General features: G+C 35.5%; 2 protein-coding genes across 4 annotated transcripts in view; one reads left to right on the top strand and one right to left on the bottom strand.

Annotated features, from left to right (window-relative positions):
• The window catches only part of ASB3 (ankyrin repeat and SOCS box containing 3), an 81,760-nt gene that overhangs the window by 8,166 nt on the left and 53,712 nt on the right, over positions 1-19,882 (top strand). The gene's annotated exons all lie outside the window — the stretch shown is intronic.
• Positions 5,582-13,520, bottom strand: CHAC2 (ChaC cation transport regulator homolog 2). Of its 3 annotated transcripts, none has more exons than XM_032652036.1 (3): positions 13,313-13,364; positions 8,500-8,540; positions 5,582-6,928 (listed from the first exon to the last, which is right to left on the bottom strand). In XM_032652036.1, the coding sequence occupies exons 2-3, from the start codon at positions 8,500-8,502 to the stop codon at positions 6,533-6,535; spliced, it is 399 nt and encodes a 132-aa protein (XP_032507927.1). In that variant the 5' UTR covers positions 8,503-8,540; positions 13,313-13,364; the 3' UTR covers positions 5,582-6,532. The 3 variants fall into 3 exon arrangements, with proteins under 3 accessions (XP_032507927.1, XP_032507925.1, XP_032507926.1); XM_032652034.1 differs by having other exon boundaries at positions 5,587-6,928; positions 8,505-8,540; positions 13,313-13,520; XM_032652035.1 differs by lacking the exon at positions 8,500-8,540 and having other exon boundaries at positions 5,666-6,928; positions 13,313-13,520.

Here is a 19,882-nt window from a genome sequence, read left to right as displayed (position 1 = left end):
GGCTCAGTAATTGTGGCTCACGGGCTCAGTTGCTCCGCGGCATGTGGGATCTTCCCAGACCAGGGCTCGAACCCGTGTCCCCTGCATTGGCAGGCAGATTCTCAACCACTGCGCCACCAGGGCAGCCCTTGAAGATATATTTTGAGCTCTCAAACACTTTGTTCTAATTTACACTAGCTGCTTTCCAAGTCTGTTGCATATCTACCTATCTATATTGGGTCTATCCATCTATCTATGTTTGGTTTTTTTTGGTAACTCTCCTGGGTTAAATCTACTGTTTTATGTTATTCCGTGTCCTCCTTATCTCACATTTCCCTCCCAGCTTGTTGGGGTATACCTAATTAGAAGTAATTTTTTTGGGAAAAGATATAAAGCAGGTAATTTAATTTTCACAGGCCTATAATATGCAAATGTATTTATCTTGCCTTCTCAGTTAATAGTTTGTGAATAGAATTCATAGTTCAATCATTTCGTTTTGCTTGAAACTTTGAAGACATCATTCCTTTGCCTTTTACCATCTAGTATATCTGACGAGAATACTAAAGCCAGTTGATTCTGCTTCTTTTTTGCAAGTAATATAGTTTTTCCTCTGGAATGTTTTATTAGACTCTTTTTCTTTATCATTGGTTTTATCATATTTTATGAGAGTATTTCTTTCTAGATGTGGATCTTTTTTCATTTATCCTTCATTGCACTCCATGAGTCCCATTTGTTCACTTATTAAATTTTGTTCTCCTTCATTTTCTCTTTTCTATTCAGAATACCATTTAGATAGATTCTTCCAAACAGAGAGAAAAAAGACAAAAAAAATTAGGTAATGTGGAAGATCAATTCAAGAGATCTATTTCCTTTGACTATCAGTTCTCCTTTTTGAATATCTTTCGTCAGTGTTTCTTTTTTTTCCTGTTTCCATAGTTTCCAGTTGCTCATTTTTAATAGATGCAGTGTCTTCATGAATTTCTTTGAGGATAGCACTTACAAACTTTAAACATTTATAAGTTTAAAAGCTATGCTTCCTTAAGGTGAGTTGATTATTTTCACCCTTTTGTGCTTTTGCTTTTCCTCTTCCTCAAAAATTAAAAAAAAAAACAAAGGATTCTTGAACTCTTTGTAAGTGAGCAGGGTATCAACTGTTGTGCCTCACTTTAGAGTCCATGGGTGAAACGCAGGAAAACAGCTGCCTCTTCCTCTTCTCCCTCCACCCTATGCCCAAGTAAGGAAGGCTTTGTTGTGGAGCATGAAGATGTTCTAATGCTTTCAGGGTAGATTGTTAAATTAAAAAAAAAAAAAAAAAGTTGTGGTTTTAGCTGGAAACCAGCATTGTTGCTGCTAGACATTCTGTGTGTAAAGGAGTAAGATAAAAGGTTTGGCTTGGCTATCTAATATACATATTGTAAGAATCCTAATTTTTGTCCTACAGCCCCTTTCTGCTGTATCTAGGTTTGGTATTTCTTTAGACTCTGCTGGCAGGAAAGGTTTCTGCATGGCTGCAGCTTTCTTGTGTGTACACATGCATATCGGTGCACCTGCATGTTTGTTCTAGACTGTGGTTTTCTCTGCACTGGCTTAATCCTCAATATAATCCCATCTGCTCTCCTTCTAGAATGCATGAATGCACTTCAGTGGGATTTTGCTAGGAAGTGGAAGAAAATGCATATGCTTAGTTTGTCTTACACAAAGTATGTAATTGATAGGTATATGTTGAATAAATCAATCAATGTTGTTGAGAATATTGGGCAAAACATACATCTGTTTAAATTTTTAAAAATTACGACTTTAGAACACGGGTAATTAAATGAATCTTTTTAAAAAATTCTTTTAACTTTGTCCTGTTTCAGGAAAGAATCTCATTGGGGTTAAAACTTACCAGTGGAGGTACAAAATGAAAAACCTGCCATCTCTCACTGTTTTTTTTTTTTTTCCCCCAAAATTAAAGACCTTAATTCCATTTTGTTCCTTTTTAGTGCTTAGCACAGTGCCTGGCATGTTGTAAGTATTCAATGATAGTTATTATTAATGTTTGTTTAAGTTAAGCTCTTTTTGTCTCTCATTGGGGAATAATATGTGTAAAGTACTAGGAATAGATTTTGGCATTTACAGTAAGTGCTCCATAAGTGTTAACTACTATTCTTTGATACATGAGCAACAATTTATTTTTTTCTGTGCAGCTTTCTCTGATCTTATGTCCCAGCCTTTCTGGTAAGTAACATTGATTTGCTTGCTTGTGTGTCTCTCCACCAAATGTGGTTCTTGATAGCTGGGAGCTATCTTTTTTATCTTAGTAGTCTTGCTGCATAGTGATTGCTTGCCACCTATCATTAGTCCCTCTTTTTTGCTAGGTCTTAATGGTTGAGGATGATGGTGTGACTGGAACATGGGGGGTGTGCACTAGTGGGAAGTGAAATGTGACAAATATGCTGACACCAGGTTGTATGTAGCTGAATACCAGATTAAAGAATTTGAACTTTATTTTGTATGCCCTGGGAGGCATTTTGATTACTGACTAGATTAGTTTCATATTTTAGAAAGATAATTCTGAGTACAGAGAAGAGAATGTGCTGGAAAGAAGAAATAAGATTGGAGGCAAGCAGAAGGTGTAAGAAACTCTTGGCTCTCGCCGTATTATAAGGTTCTTATTTTAGTTGAGAAACATTGCAGCTCATACTTGAAGGATAGGTCTTACCGACACATAACCTTTTAAGTCATATCGCAGATAGGCTTCAGGGCTTCCCTGCTCACTTTGCTTTGAGTTATATAAAATTATATAAAATTTTAAATAAAATGCTAAAATTTATTATAAACAAGGAACACAACTACATTTTGTAAAAATTGTGAAAATATTTTCTGCAAAAGCCTGTGAATTGGTGATATTTTAAACTTGTTTGTTGTATTTTCTGTTCTGCCATTGTTCAACATTTAATGTGTGTCATGTACAGGGAAGTAATGTGGGACAAAAGTTTTCTTTGGGAAAGGAGATGAATTATGTTTTTAATACACTAAGTACCTTACATATAAGATGTATAGATTTGTAAAGAATTTGAGGAAGTAGGCTAGAGATTGGAAGTTTTCTAAATAAAGATGGTAATTGAAGCCTAGGGTTCGATGAGTTTGTGCATCTGATAAACAGTAGTCAAAGATGTAAATAGAAATGCAACGAAATGTTCTGCTTTTTTGGTCTTAGTGATACGGTCACTAGTGTCTGATGTGTCAGAGTTGTAAAGAAGAATGAAGGACTGAGATCTTTGGGTTGAATCAGAAAGGAGTCATTGGAGACCTGAGACTGCACTGATTGGGTAGAGTACAGCAGAGTAAAGTTAGATTGGAGGGACACTGAAATGAGTTGATAAGGAAATAGAACACTGTAGTTTAAAAATTCCTGCAAAGGATAGGAAAGCTAGAAGAGTGAAAGAAATTGTAGGGTTAAGTGGTGGCTTTTCCAGATGTATGTGCATTGGCTAACCACTTATAAAGACAGGGAGGTTCAGTACAGTTAAATAAAACTACCCAGAAATTGGTACTGAACTATATAATACTTTAGAAAGGTAAAATGAACATTAAGAAGAATTAAACAACCCTGAAATTCAGTAAAGCTAATTTTCATCATATAAATTTGACATTTAGAAGAATAATTTTAGTACGTTTTCAGGAGTTCAGATTCTTTGAAGAGTAGCCACAGGATTAAAAAATCATTTGCTAATCGTTGAATTTTTAATGTGTGCCTAGGGTGAGTTTATTTTAAAGTTTTAGAAATTCATAAAAATAGATTGTTAAAAGCTGAATAAATTCATAGAAAATATAGTCACAGTATTTTTGTTGAAAAAGATAGGCATAATTGGAATACCCTATTTGATACGTAGATTTCGACGTGATATGATGAGAGGGAATTTTAAGCACATTTATCATATAACTGACTTAGAATCAGGGATGTAAATTATAGGAGGATGATGCTTACATTTATATTCACAACTCTTCCAAAGTTATAATTTTAAAAAGATATGTTTTTATGGAAAAGAGAAATCTAATATAATAGAATAAAATGTTGACTATAAAATGTTTTAAAATCAGTCTTGAAGGAATAGATCACCTTCATGCTTTCAAATATTCAGAGTTGACATCACAGCAACCTTCGTTTCCCTAAGTGATAACTTTTTATGTATGCAGGTGGTATCTAGACTGTGCTTACAGTTCTTGGTAGACTGAAGAGTGAATGTGTTATTTGTTTGGGAGTGGGGAAAGGAAATATAATAGTGGCTTGGAGTAGGAGTAGAAAGACCTACTTTAAAAAATCTACTCCATTAGAGATTTACATTAAAGGTTTATTTTCTATATGTAGGGTTTACACTCATACTTTTCTTGAATTCCTAAAACTGAACACCTAGCTAATAAGATTTATTCTCTGAGGAATGAGAGTCTGAGTTATGTGTGTGTGATGAGGGCAGAATGAGACTGTTTTGAAAGTGACGTCCAAGGGCTATAAAGAGACTTGCAGTTTTGCTAACAAAAATGTTATGCTCTAGATAACTTAGTACCTTTATGATTCTTACTAGCTTGTGGGCTCCAAACCGTAGCTTCTCTCTAATTCAGTATTGTTTATCTTCTCCATTTTAGTCATGTTTCTCTCCATCCCACTGAAAATGAAAGGTCCCTGTCCCTGGGCTATTTGGATCATGGCTTCCCTATAAATGTTGATGGTATACCACATGTGTATTTTCTAATTAACTTCTAACTGAGAGTCTAGAAAGACACATAAATGGGGAACACAAAGTAATCCCTCTCCCTTGATATTTCATAACATAGTTATATATTAAATGGTAGAAGAGTCACTAAGGCTGTATCTCTGAATACACCTATGTGATTCTGAGCTATGGCATGTGAATCTTGGATAGACTCATTATATTTGTGGAAATCTGTATGCATCTATCAAAATTAACATCTCTACGTAACAAGTCACGTACTATGTCGTTACACAAAAAGTTAAATCTTGTTTACCTCTTGAAAAAGAGATGCAGGTTAGTAAAGACAGTTAAATTCAAGTGGATTTTTAAATATATTGTAGAAAGATCTTGTGCTTTAGCAGAGACATGGACTTCTGCTGCTTACTAGATGTGTTAATTGTGTGCAAGTTACTATGGAAACATGCTCAGAGGATGATTCTGTATGTATATTGCCTAGTACATCCTTATGAGGTATTCATTAATGAATGTTAGTATTCTTCCTGTTGTACAGGACAAGTGAAATGCCTTCTAGAAAACTAATATTGAACATGTTGGAAAATATTTAAAATAGTTATGTAACTGAGTAAATTATCAAGTAATGTGTTAACAGATTTAAAAAAACATGAAAAGGACTACTGTTCCTACTATGTAGGACAGCTTTATTTCATTTTACATGACAAACTTCTGTACTAATTATTAGTTTCACATTAGACTTAATGTGATACTGAAATTCTTTTCATGTTGACTATATAACAGAGACGATATGTCCTGTTGAGAAGGATATCACCTATAATAAGAAATAATCTGATTAGTTTGCATCAAAGTTACTTTTACATGAGTTAATAATGCACATATATGCTTCCTACTTGAGTAGCATCATCAACACTATTTAGTGGATACCTTTGGGTGACAAGATGTAAGAAGGGGAAAAAAAGCTGTGTAGCAAATGATCAGGTAATACCACTTCTTTAAAAAATTACAATTCTAAACACCATTTCAAACAGCAAACTTTCATTGTATGTTTCTGTTAATTTGTAATATCAGATAGCCCATCTTTTTTATTTTTAAGTTTCAGTATAAGATTAATACAAAGTGAGTGACACACTAGATGACATTGTTAGTAGACATGATTTGTATAATTTGTGCTTTTCTTGCTGAAAGGGTTTTTTCCATGTAGTAAAATACATTTATTCAAAAATGGAGAGGTATAGTACATTATAATTCCAAGGAAATTATTATATTAAAATGCATATTTTGGCTTAAATTGGAAAGGATTTCATTTAATACCTAAATAAGGAGATTCACATTCAAGGCCCAAATCTTATCTATATTACCATACGTTTCTAATTACATGTTATTTTAAGCTTATTTATTTTAAACCATGATTACAGAGTTGATATATGGGAATATATTGAAGGTATAACCTTATTATATTTACTGGTCTTTTGGTTTAATTCTCTACAACTTCAAAATAGTACTGTGGTATGAAATAACAGAATTATATTTACTCAGGTAAAAACAAGTTCTGAACTGAGTCCTTCATCATATTTTTCTAAAGAACTCACTTCTCATGAGCAAGTATTTAATATCACATAGCTGGAAAATCATTATATTATTGAAACAAATTTTTTCTTTAACTATACCCCAATATCTTGAATATGTATGTGTTTCAGGCCACTTGCAATTAAACTATAAATTTAGATGATATCTTGACTACAACATTAAACACAACTAAGATTTTCAAGTAAACACATTTACAAATCATAATGCCATTGTGCTGTTCTCTGAAGACTAAAAGCTCTGCTTGTTGGGAAAAGTCAGTTAGGTCTTTTTAAGCAATTGAAGTTCTGTTTTCCTTCTAAACGTTCCTTTACTAATTTTTCCAAAGAGAAAAGATGCTCATCTGCATCTTCTGGCACAAGGCTTCTAATGGAATTTGCAAGTTCAAAAAGATATTCTGTATTTTTTCCACTTGGACCAGCTGCATTAAAAATTTGTTCAGCAATGTCTTCCAGAGGTGCAGGACCAAGATAATTAGGATTATCACATGTTCCAATATATAGCAACACAGTGAATGGTTCTGTTGTGGAATCTTTTGGATAAAAATTGACTGTTGTGGTCCTGTAGCCTCCTTTCTCTCTGAAGTCAAGGTATGCTTTTACTTCTTCTTCCTTTCCTACTGGCAGTCTGTAAGCAACACCCCATACACAACCCTGTTGAAAAATGAAAAGAATATATTATAGTTTTTACAAGGCTAAAATAGGTGAAGATATATTATGATGTAAGAAAATATCTTGTATATTCTTAGAAATCAGTGCAGTTTTGCTTCACTTAATGTGCACCAAACAGGTATATTCTAAACAGTAAAGGAAATCAGCATTTTACATTCTTCAATCTGAATAAATGATTTCCTTGTATACCAGGATATTTATCTTTGTTTAAGTTTTTCAAATTATGTCTTTTAACTAATGGGACTGAAATTAAAATACGAGGTCTTCATTTAGTCATTAAATATAGTTCTAAAGCTTTAAATCCATAAACATTTCACTGATGGTATAGGGGCAGCAGTTTCCAAACTGCTTGAGGGAGTGTTGTAGCCACCCTGAAGCCTACTTCAGGGCTTCTGGATATAAGTGTTGGCGTGCTGGCTGGGAGGGGTTTGACCCCCAACCCCCTTCAGCTGGAGGTGAGTATCACTTATATATTTGGTGTTCCCTTATTTGCAGAAAGTGTTCTGTATTTTAAAAGCTCTGTAATAAAGTAATCAACTATTAAGGCGATAGGTTCATTTATCTGTTCATTTCTTCACTGCCTAAACTTTCAAATATCCTTTGTAAATTACTCCATCCAGAATACTAAATGGCAACCTCTTTGTCAAGAGAGCCTATGAACAGTGTCAGTAAAAGCAGTGTACTTCAGCTGCAAAGATTCTTTGTAGTATTAATAAAATATCTGTGATATAAGCAAGATTTATAGTTTGTAACAGATTTTCTAGTTTCTTGACAACCTTTAATTATTAACTTGATTATTAAACTTTAGGTTGCTAAGCATCTTGAATAAATTAACATTCTGTAGAAACAAAGTGGTTTTATTAACTCTAATTAGGAGTTTTACCAGTTTGAAGCCATTTTTATAGATGCTTTTCCTAATGTAAGTTATGAAAGCGTTTCATAATTTCACCATTCATCTGCTGTTGCTAGCTGCTTGATTTTATATATCAGAGTCCTTTCTAAAGTTAAATATTTAACTTCATAATATAAAATTTGAATGTCAGTAAAATGATTGAAAATATTTAAGAAACAGAGAACTACCAGGTAAATAAAAGTTTTCTAGTGCTCTAAACTTTTTAAAAAACCTCTTGTGCTCTTGATAAAATTAGGCAGTAAAGAAAGTGATAGTTCATGACTGGGATTTTTGCTAAAATATTAGAATCCTAGCAAATGAGAGGAAAGCTTTAGGGTTTCATTTGATTCTTGGTGGTAGTCTGTCTGAGGGTAGGCTCCATTAATTTCAAAGGAGACCACAAAATTCTCAGTCAATAAACTCATCAAGAAAGGAAAAATGAGACTATATGCCATCGTTTTTTTTGTTGTCTACCTTGAATTCTGTATTCCAGCTTTTCCCAACAGATGAAAAGAAATACAACAAATACAGAGAGGAATTCTAGACTCAGTGTAGTTCAAATTGTCTGTGATGACTGCTAATAAAATTTCATTGATTATTAAAACTGAGAAACATCTTAACATTTTATGATTAAAGACTATACAAAAAAGAATAATTATACCATACCGCAGGATCTTCAACAAGAGTCACAACTCTTCCGGGCTGTTTTAAAAAAGTAAAAAAAAAAAATATTTTTTTTCCCGAATTAAAGTTCAATAACTGAGCATTAGCAACTTACTGTTGACGTGGAATATTTTAACTTTGTTGGCTCATACTAAACACTTTTTCAAAAGTACTTATTTTTTATGATAAATTTTAAAATGAATTAAGAGAGTCTACCTTATCCAAATTATCTTGGCCTTTCTAAAAGATTCTCTTTAATTTGTATATAATAGGTATATTATGTTCACTTAGAATTGATATATTAAAAAACACACACATGTGACTAAGGCTCATCTAAAATGAAAAGCAAAAGGAAGAAGCAATTATAAATAAATGTTCTGATCACTTTTTTCTCTTCAGGAAAAAAAGATTGCTATAGTTTCACTGAGGAACAAAACATGACATGCCAGGGTGCTTTCCTATTGGGAAGTGGTTCTCAAACTTAAGTGTAGATCAGAATTACTTGGAGGTAGTTCCTGATTCTGTAGGTATGGAGCAGTCTAAGAATTTGCATTTTTTTTTTTTTTCAAATACAATTCCTACCTGGTGCCAAAGTCTGTGTCTACTGACATGTTATCATTAGTGAGAAAGTTGAGTTGTAAGCCACAATTTTACCTACTTGTATGCCTATTGTGTGGCACATAGCGAACTTACATCATTCAGATATTTGTGTCATCCTTGTTGCTATTTCCTTCTAGTCTTTGTCCATTTGTATAGATAATTCATAATCACGGAACGCATGGAATTTTGGATTATGTTTTTTATTTAATTATATTTTACTGTTTGTCTTCTCATCCATTTTAATAGTTGCATAATATTCTACTGTCAACTATAATTTAAACATTCTTGTATTGTTGGACATTTATATTTGACTTATTTTCTATTTAAGATAATGCTAAAGTGAGGATACATATATTGGTGTGGGTCATGTAGCTATTGCCATGTTACCTTCAATATCAAAGTGAATATGGAGCTATTTATTGAATACCTATTCTGGGCTATAGAGAAGATAAAACCTTGATTCCTGCTTTCAAGAGCTTATATTGTAATTCTGGAATATGAACTTAACATGTGAAATAGGTAGAGAATACTTAAGGGCTATGATGTATACTATTTATTAAGTGCAGTAAGAATTCTGAGTCTTGGGTGGTCAGAAAGAAAGACAAAATTCTGGCAAAAGGGCACTGTGACTCAAGATTTATGAGTGAGGGTCTAGAAGCAAGATTATACCAGGCCAAGTGTCTGACTTTAGCAGAGGGTCCTCCATGTATGGAAGATGACTCAGAAACATAACTGGAGAAATAGGATAGAGTTAGACTTGAGATTGGAGTTGAAACTGGGGGTCAATGGAAAAGAAGCCGCCACTGAAATTTGGGAGAAAAAGGAAGTGAAGAGCTACTGTAGCACTTGAGTAGTAGGTGACTGGCATGATAAAAGAAGTGCTTTGGGAATATGGGTGTGGTAAAGTATATAGTATACACGTTCAAGTGCGAAGGAGGTAGACTGTGCGTAAGAAATGTTAGTGGTGGAGGGGACAAGTTCTTCATTCCACCTTTTCTTTCCTTCCCCTTTCACCAGACTAGTCACCAATTTTTGGTAGCTCTATCTTCTGATTATCTTCTGAATCTGGTTTCTCTTCATCCTTCAGTTGTCTCCTTAGGGATTTCGCTGCCTGCCTCCAGACTGTTCTCTACTTGGCCCTAGACTGACTTTCTGGTGCAAAAATTGGGCCACTCACTTCTGTGCTTTTAATTTTTCAGGGTTGTAATATTCTACAGGATAAAATAATTATTTTGCATGAGTTAACTACAAACCTCATTTCTTAACCACTTTCCCTCTCAAGCTGTAATGAATTATTTATAACTTTTACAGACATTCACATCTTTGGATATACTAGTTCCCAGTATGGAATGCGTTTCCTTCTTTAGAATCCCTTGGATATCCTCCCACCACTCTCTCCATAAAGGCTTGGCAGTCTGCCCAGATGACTTTGCAGCAGCTCCTTCTAAACTCTCATTGCTCCTTTTATTCATTTCCCTTATAGCACTTATCAGGTATTGTTGTTTGCATAGGTGTCTCCCACTTACATGTGAGTACTCAGTAGTAATTGTTGAAAGGAGGAGAGGTAGTAAAGTCCTCGATGTAGGTGGTGGCAATTGAAACAGAAAACAAAGAGCATATATAGGGAGTCATTAAGGGAAAATAGATTTGTCCCTGTGACTGTTTATGGATGAAACAGACATTGACTCTTGGCACTACTGATATATTTACTCAAAAATATTTTCTAAAATTTAAGCTGTTTATCCCTAAAATAAAATATATTATTGGGAAACAATGTAAATTTGTAAATGCACTTAAATGTGTTTTGGGGGTATTGAAACTGAAGAAGGGGTCTTGGAAGCTGAATGGGATTGGAGTATGCTGTGAAATATGAGTCATGATGGGTGCTTTCATTGGGTAATGAGTAATGTTTCTGATCTACATCTAGAAAAGTGAGGGATTTAGTAAATATTCATGATTATCTCTTGTGTTAAAATGTTTTCTCTTTGAAATTGAAATATATTCTTTCTGATATGAAAATTTTTTCACATTTAAATATCCTTAATTTGATGAGAACTGGCCAGTTTTGTAGAAATAAATGAGATGCTTAATTAAACTTAGGAAGATACTAAAGTTCAATGAAGCTAAAAAGAAAGCATAATTTAGTAAAGAAAGTAAGTTTGGTATTTTTCCTACAAATGTCACATTGCAGTATGTGGAAATGAGTCCAACATTTGTTTAATAATATCACGTTTCATATGTAATGATCATATGCTCACTAGAAGCATATGTTGCTGTAAAAACATAGTCCTATATAGCATTTACGTTATTCTAATTTGCTAGATATTTCTGTAGCCTTTTATATTCTTGTTTGTCAGACAGTTAATATTTATAAAAGGCTGGTGATCCATTATAATAAAAAATGTGAAGTAAGGTAATGTTCTTTCCAGTTTTCTTAATAGAACATTATATTTAGAAAATGTTTAGTGCCTTAGGCTTTCCTTTAATATGCTAGGATGGATTCTTTAAATAAAAGTAGGTATCAAACTATTAGCCATTGCGTTTTCTCCCCAAATTTCCTGCCCTATATTTTAGTATATTTAAGTAAAAAGAGAGATATTGGCTTTTATAGCTACCTTTTTCTTTCTTAAAGATTCATGAACTGTTGTATTGGCATGACAGTTTCTTATCATCGGTTTGTTTTGATGGTGTACATAACTCATTATGCTGTGTACCAAACAAACATTTTGGTTGAGACTAGAGTAGTAAAATATGCTATATAACCGTGCTCATAAGTAATTAATACTTGGTCATTGAAATTGAAGCCTGGGTTAAGGCATTCTTCAGAATGGCAGTTTTAAGTGCCCATATCTGACAACTCTAAAGGCATTTTATTTAACTTAGTTCTTTGAAGTCTTAAATATTATTTTATAACACTCTTGGAGATACCTTGGCCATGAAGTTTCTGTTGGCCTGTAAATGTGCATTTGTGGTAAATCAGCCCTCTGTTTTCAAGTTATCTGTCTGCCTTAAAGCCAAATTCTTAATTCACCAACTCTAGTTGAGGTAGAACAGCTTTTAACTTTTTGTGATTTCCATCCTATGTCTCATTGATGAGCAGGTGCAAACTACAGCCTTCCTCTCTTCCCTTTTCCATGATGCAAGACTACAGGTATTTCTTTGGAATTAACCTCAATCTCTTGCTACATCTGATTTCTAGCATTTTAGATATTGTGCTTTTGAACCAATATTAATTTCTTTTTTAAAAAAGTGGTAATCAAGCTCATATAACTCTCAGAGTATTTTAGAGAATATGTAAGCAATTAAACACTTTGTACTCTTCTAAAAGTTAGGAGGTTAACTATAATAAGTGTTCAACTTATCCAAATTATCAGTTACTCAAAATTTAGTTTTCCTTATGGATTAGTTGTTTTGCAGCCAAAATGAGGCTGATTTGCATAAGCAGTGAGCTCTTATTCTCTTTTCACATATATTAAGATAAATGTCTCTGCATGGCTGACTGAAAAATGGATCAAAGAACTTACATTTTGCATTTATAATTTAGAGGAGAACCACTGAGAAAAAAAACATTAAAATAATGCTGGATATAGTATTGGTACTTTGCTATTTAGGTAACAAAGCGGGACTCGCTTAACTTGGGAAGTACCGGACAACCAACGTGATCAAAGTAAGGTAATTTTGGAAACGAGTTCTTCTGTGACCTTAGGTGTCATAAATAAAACCTTTGGAAAGATACTAAAAAACTCCAGAAATAACATGCACGTTTAAACTCAGACCAGTCAAAGCCTGGCAGAATGCACAAATGCCAATAAACTTAATTGCAAAAAAGCTGAATTTGCTAGTTGATTTTAGTATTTCAACTCCGTGGTGACAGGAAGGTTTATCTTCCCACCTTTTGGTGGGGGCAGTAGTTGCCAAGAGATGGGGTCCCCTCCCAGCACGCTAGCCTTGTGCGAGTTTACGCCCACGCTTCTTCCTCTTCAAGAACTACCTACCACCAAGCATGTCAAGTGGCTTCGGAAGGACTGCCTTTGGTTTGAGAGGGAGTCGGGGGCAGGTGGCCGAGGAAGGTACACAGAGAGGTAGAAGCATTATAAACTATTTTATGAGTTTACTCGGCCGTTGGGGTGTTAAGTCCCACAGAGCTGGGCCAGGAGATGGGGAGCAGTGAGCCGGGGTCAGTAAGTGTGGGGGACTGGTTAGCGCCTCACCTTGCCAGGAACCCCGCGGTGGTCGATGCTGCCCTGCCAGAAGCGCCTGCTGTAGCCTGAGATATATCCAACCACCTTGTCCTGATAGGGGAAGTCCACCTTCCAGATGAGGGACCCGTAACCAAAAACCCACATCCTTCCCTTGCTCTTCCTCCTTGGTGGCGGCTGTCCCCTCGGCGTGGTCTCTGAGCTACAGGCAGGGACTACAGCTTTCCGGACGCAAGAAACCGGCTGCGCAGGCGCAAAGTCTGCACTCCCTGCTTGGGGACGCAAAGCACACTGGGACTTGCAGTTCGAAGAATGTTTTCCTACTGCAGCTCAGTCAGTTATTATTATTATTTTTTTGCTTGCTTAGGGTATCCGGAAGCATTGACTTCCTCTGAACTAAGCAATGGATTTTTTCAGCAGCCTCTGTAAATCACCCTACCTTTCCTGAGGTGCGCGTGGTCAGAGGACTACATTACCCACAATCCTTTTATGGGTTTTGTGGTTCTAAGATTGGAACTGTCTTCTGTTTTTCAAATGCAGAGAGGAAGAAGAGAGAGGGTGGGAATTGTGGCTGGTGTGGTCTAGATACAGAGGCGAGCTGTTTATTGGTACCGCAGTTGGTACGTAGAAAGACATTTTGTTATGGTTTGAAAACTGGATTTGCAGGGAATGTAATCTGTATTTTTACATTAAAAAAAATCTTTCTACCTGTCGAATAAAAGCAGAAAGTTTACTACAGAAGTGTTGTGCCTGTAGAAGAGCTGTTGAATATTATTTCAACAAAAATTGCTTGCATATTTAAATTTTCTGCGTGAAACGACCTTATTCATCTTTAGTATTCTCAGGAGTCACTCAGAAAAGTGTAGGCAAAGGTTTTTAGCTCGTGTATAGGCTTTGGAAGCCATATGTGAGACCTGAAGTTGTATACAAGATTTGGGATCTGTGTACATTTTTCTGGGGAGAAATTTAATAGCTTTCATGAGTTTATCCAACAGGTCAAGTATCCTAAAAAATGTTTTGATCTGAAGGCTAGAGCTACTGCTCCAAAATACTGTTCAGGAAGCTCACTTGGACCATCAGTGCAGTGTTTCTGTATGTGAAAGCAGAAGCTTTAACAAATGATGATTCTTTCTTGAGGATTTCTGTTGGTAGTCTTTAGCTTTATAAAAGAATGCTAGAACATCCAGGTTCAAGGAGTATTATTTATGCTCTTAAGAAATCAGCAGGAAAATGTCACAAAGAAAAACTTAATTTAGGAATAATCAGGTCTGGGCTTCCCTGGTGGCGCAGTGGTTAAGAATCCGCCTGCTAATGCAGGGAACACGGGTTCGAGCTCTGGTCTGGGAAGATCCCGCGTACTGCGGAGCAACTAAGCTCGTGAGTCACAACTACTGAGTCTGCGCTCTAAAGCCTGTGAGCCACAACTACTGAGCCCACGTGCCACAACTACTGAAGCCCGTGCGCCTAGAGCCCATGCTTCGCAACAAGAGAAGCCACTGCTATGAGAAGCCCCGCGAACCTGCAATGAAGAGTAGCCCCCTCTCCCCACAGCTGAAGAAAAGCCTGTGCACAGCAACGAAGACCCACGCAGCCAAAAATAAAATAATTAAATTTATATATAAAAAAAAGAATAACCAGGTCTTTTAATTTTCTCCAAGCTGTGGTTTCACATTGCCTGGAATGGTTAGTTCCCCCCCCAAAATTTTTCGAAAAATTTCAAACCTACAGAAAAGTTAGAAAAAAAGAACATGGTGACCATTTATATACTCTCCACATGGGTCCAATAATTAACATTATGCCATAGTTGCTTTACTCTTTTTCTCTTTATATACTTTTAAATCTAAAACCTTTTGGGCTTCCCTGGTGGCGCAGTGGTTGAGAGTCCGCCTGCTGATGCAGGGGACACGGGTTCATGCCCCGGTCCGGGAGGATTCCACATGCCGTGGAGCAGCTGGGCCCGTGAGCCATGGCCGCTGAGCCTGCGCGTCCGGAGCCTGTGCTGTGCAACGGGAGAGGGCACAACAGTGAGAGGCCCACATACCACCAAAAAAAGAAAAAATAAATAAAACCTTTGAAATAAGCTGCATGTGTTGTGACTTGACTGCTAAATACTTCTAAGAATAAGGACATTTTCCTGATAACCATAATGCCATTATCACATCTAAGAATACTAACGATAATTACATCATCAAATATCTATTCCATCTTCAAATTACCTTAATTGCCTGAAAATTTATTTTTGTAGCTGATATTTTGTTTACCAGTTCAGGTCTAGGTGATGTTTATGTATCATACATATTTGTTATTACATTGTATGTATTTTGTTGTTTGAGTCTGTACTCTATTTTAGTCTAGAACATAGGGAGGTTTTATTAAGGGAGATCTTAACAGTTTATTCATGTTGACTAGTTGGTATTAAAGGTTGAAGAGAACGATCCTGCTATTATAGTACATGTCTTTTGGCTTCTCTTTCCCTTAAGCGGAAAGATATTATCCAGTTCTGTTAATTTTTTCAGATTATTGTGTATTAATCTGGATCTGTTAACATTATTTGTAACTGTGAGAAAACCCAGTAAATTTAGAAGGGGATTCTTATCTGTTTTTACTTGAAGTTGTTTTTCATGTCTTTGGAATAGTATTCTTATATGTGTGTTTGTGTGTGGTTTTCCTATGTATGAAAAAAGTTTTCTTCTATTAGATAAGTATGCTTATAAATAGACCTAAAATGTGTGATTTGTTCTTTTTTGTGAAATTTGGATGTAATGGCCTTGGCTAGAAGTAATATATTTAAAAACATACAGTTTACCATTCAAGATTCTCCATAGTTTGGCTATGTCTGTAACCTCATTTTTCTACTATTCTTTTTTTACCTAATCCTCCTTCCAAGATAAATTGTTTCCATTATTCACTGAACCTTACTCACCCTTGCTTGTTCATTTCCATAATTTTGGTTATATTTTTTCTTCTACCCAAGAAATGCTATTTTACATGTTATCTCTTTGTCACGGCCTCCCTTATCTTTTAGGCACAGCTCATATCCCCCACCAAGTTGTAGTAGTTTTCCCCTTCTTTGATTACTCATGGCTCTTTATCTGTACTTCTCTTATGGCACTTTCTGCTATTTTGAATCACGTATATTTATCATTTCTGTGACACAGTACATAACTTGAGATAGAATCTGTGTCTATGTCATCTCTTTTTTTTTAAGACATCCAAACAATTTTATTTATTTATTTTACCATCTTTATTAGAGTACAGTTGCTTCACAATGGTGTGTTACTTTCTGCTTTATAACAAAGTGAATCAGCTATACATATACATACATCCCCATATCTCCTCCCGCTTGTGTCTCCCTCCCACCCTCCCTATCCCACCCCTCTAGGTGGTCACAAAGCAGGAGCTGATCTCCCTGTGCTTTGCAGCTGCTTCCCACTAGCTAGCTGTTTTACATTTGGTAGTATATATAAGTCCATGCCACTCTCTCACTTCGTCCCAGCTTACTCTTCCCCCTCCTGACGTCCTCAAGTCTGTATCTTTATTCCTGTCCTGCCCCTAGGTTCCTCAGAACCACTTTTTTTTTTAGGTTCCATATATATGTGTTAGCATATGGTATTTGTTTTTCTCTTTCTGACTTACTTCACTGTGTATGACAGACTTGAGGTCCATCCACTTCACTACAAATAATTCAGTTTCGTTTCTTTTTCTGACTGAGTAACATTCCATTGTATATATGTACCACATCTTCTTTATCCATTCATCTGTCGATGGACACTTAGGTTGCTTCCATGTCCTGGCTATTGTATATAGTGCTGCGATGAACATTGTGGTACATGACTCTTTTTGAATTATGGTTTTCTCAGGGTATGTGCCCAGTAGTGGGATTGCTGGGTCATATGGTAGTTCTATTTGTAGTTGTTTAGGGAACCTCCATACTGTTCTCCATAGTGGCTGTATCAATATACATTCCCACCAACAGTGCAAGAGTGTTCCCTTTTCTCCACACCCTTTCCAGCATTTATTGTTTGTACATTTTTTTGATGATGGCCATTCTGACTGGTGTGAGGTGATACCTCATTGTAGTTTTGATTTGCATTTCTCTAATGCTTAGTGATATTGAGCATCCTTTCATGTGTTTATTGGCAATCTGTATGTCTTCTTTGGAGAAATGTCTATGTAGGTCTTCTGCCCATTTTTGGATTGGGTTGTTTGTTTTTTGGATATTGAGCTGCATGAGCTGCTTGTAAATTTTGGAGATTAATCCTTTGTCAGTTGCTTCATTTGCAAATATTTTTTCCCATTCTGAGGGTTGTTTTTTCATCTTGTTTATGGCTTCCTTTGCTGTGCAAAAGAGTTTACGTTTCATTAGGTCCCATTTGTTTATTTTTGTTTTTATTTCCATTTCTGTAGGAGGTGGGTCAAAAAGGATCTTGCTGTGATTTATGTCATAGAGTGTTCTGCCTATGTTTTCCTCTAAGAGTTCTATAGTGTCTGGCCTTACATTTAGGTCTTTAATCCATTTTGAGTTTATTTTTGTATATGGTGTTAGGGAGTATTCTAATTTCATTCTTTTACGTGTAGCTGTCCTGTTTGCCCAGCTCCACTTATTGAAGAGGCTGTCTTTTCTCCATTGTATATTCTTGACTCCTTTATCAAAAATAAGGTGACCATATGTGCGTGGGTTTATCTCTGGGTTTTCTGTCCTGTTATATTGATCTATATTTCTGTTTTTTGCCAGTACCATACTGCTTGATTACTATCGCTTTATAGTATAGTCTGAAGTCTGGGAGCCTGATTCTTCCAGCTCTGTTTTTCTCTCTCGATTGCTTTGGCTCTTTGGGGTCTTGTGTTTCCATACAAATTGTGAAATTTTTTGTTCTAGTTCTGTGAAAAATGCTAGTGGTAGTTTGATAGGGATTGCATTGAATCTGTAGATTGCTTCGGGTTGTATAGTCATTTTCACAATGTTGATTCTTCCAGTCCAAGAATGTGGTATATCTCTCCATCTGTTTGTATCATCTTTAATTTCTTTCATGAGTGTCTTATAGTTTTCTGCATACAGGTCTTTTGTCTCCTTAGGTAGATTTATTCCTAGGTATTTTATTCTTTTCGTTGCAGTGGTAAATGGGAGTGTTCCCTTAATTTCTCTTTCAGATTTTTATCATTAGTGTATAGGAATGCAAGAGATTTCTGAGCATTAATTTTGTGTCCTTCTACTTTAACAAATTCATTGATCAGCTGTAGTAGTTTTCCGGCAGCATCTTTAGCATTCTCTGTGTATAGTATCATGTCATCTGCAAACAGTGACAGCTTTACTTTTTCTTTACCGATTTGGATTCATTTTCTTTCTTTTCGTCTCTGATTGCTGTGGCTAAAACTTCCAAATCTATGTTGAATACTAATGGTGGGAGTGGACAGCCTTGTCTTGTTCCTGATCTTAGAAGAAATGCTTTGTTTTTCACCATTGAGAACGATGTTGGCTGTGAGTTTGTCTTATATGGCTTTTATTATGTTGAGGTAAGTTCACTCTGTGCCTACTTTCTGGAGGGTTTTTATCATAAACGGGTGTTGAATTTTGTCAAAAGCTTTGTGTGCATCATTTGAGATGATCATATGGTTTTACTCCTTCAATTTGTTAATATGGAGTATCACATTGATTGATTTGCATATATTGAAGAACCTTTGTATTCTTGGGATAAACGCCATTTGAATATGGTGTATGATCCTTTTAATGTTCTGTTGGATTCTGTTTGCTAGTATTTTATTGAGGATTTTTGCATCTATGTTCATCAGTGATATTGGCCTGTAGTTGTCTTTGTTTGTGACATCTTTGTCTGGTTTTGTTATCAGGCTGATGATGTTGCCTTGTAGAATGAGTTTGAGAGTGTTCTTCCCTCTACTATATTTTGGAAGAGTTTGAAAAGGATAGGTGTTAGCTCTTCTCTAAATGTTTGATAGAATTCGCCTGTGAAGACATCTAGTCTAGGACTGTTGTTTGTTGGAAGATTTTTAATCACAGTCTCAATTTCAGTGCTTGTGTTTGGTCTGTTTATATTTTCTATTTCTTCCTCGTTCAGTCTCGGAAGGTTGTGCTTTTCTAAGAATTTGTCCATTTCTTCCAGGTTGTCCATTTTATTGGCATAGAGTTGCTTGTAGTAATCTCTCATGATCCTTTGTATTTCTGCAGTGTCATTTGTTACTTCTCCGTTTTCATTTCTAATTCTTTTGATTTGAGTCTTATCCCTTTTTGTCTTGATGAGTCTGGCTAATGCTTTAGCAATTTTGTTTATCTTCTCAAAGAACCAGCTTTTAGTTTTTTTGATCTTTGCTGTTCCCTTCATATATTTTTCATTTATTTCTGATCTGATCTTTTTGATTTCTTTCCTTCTGCTAACTTTGGTTTATTTAAATTCTTTCTCTAATTGCTTTAGATGTAAGGTTAGGTTGTTTGTTTGAGATGTTTCTTGTTCCTTGAGGTAGAATTTTATTGCTATAAACTTCCCTCTTAGAAGTGCTTTTGCTGCATCCCATAGGTTTTGGGTCGTTATGTTTTCATTGTCATTTGTTTCTAGGTATTTATTGATT

The sequence above is a fragment of the Phocoena sinus genome, chromosome 13, assembly GCF_008692025.1.
Source record: "Phocoena sinus isolate mPhoSin1 chromosome 13, mPhoSin1.pri, whole genome shotgun sequence".
NCBI lineage: Eukaryota > Metazoa > Chordata > Mammalia > Artiodactyla > Phocoenidae > Phocoena > Phocoena sinus.
This window is presented reverse-complemented; position numbering and strand designations above follow the sequence as displayed.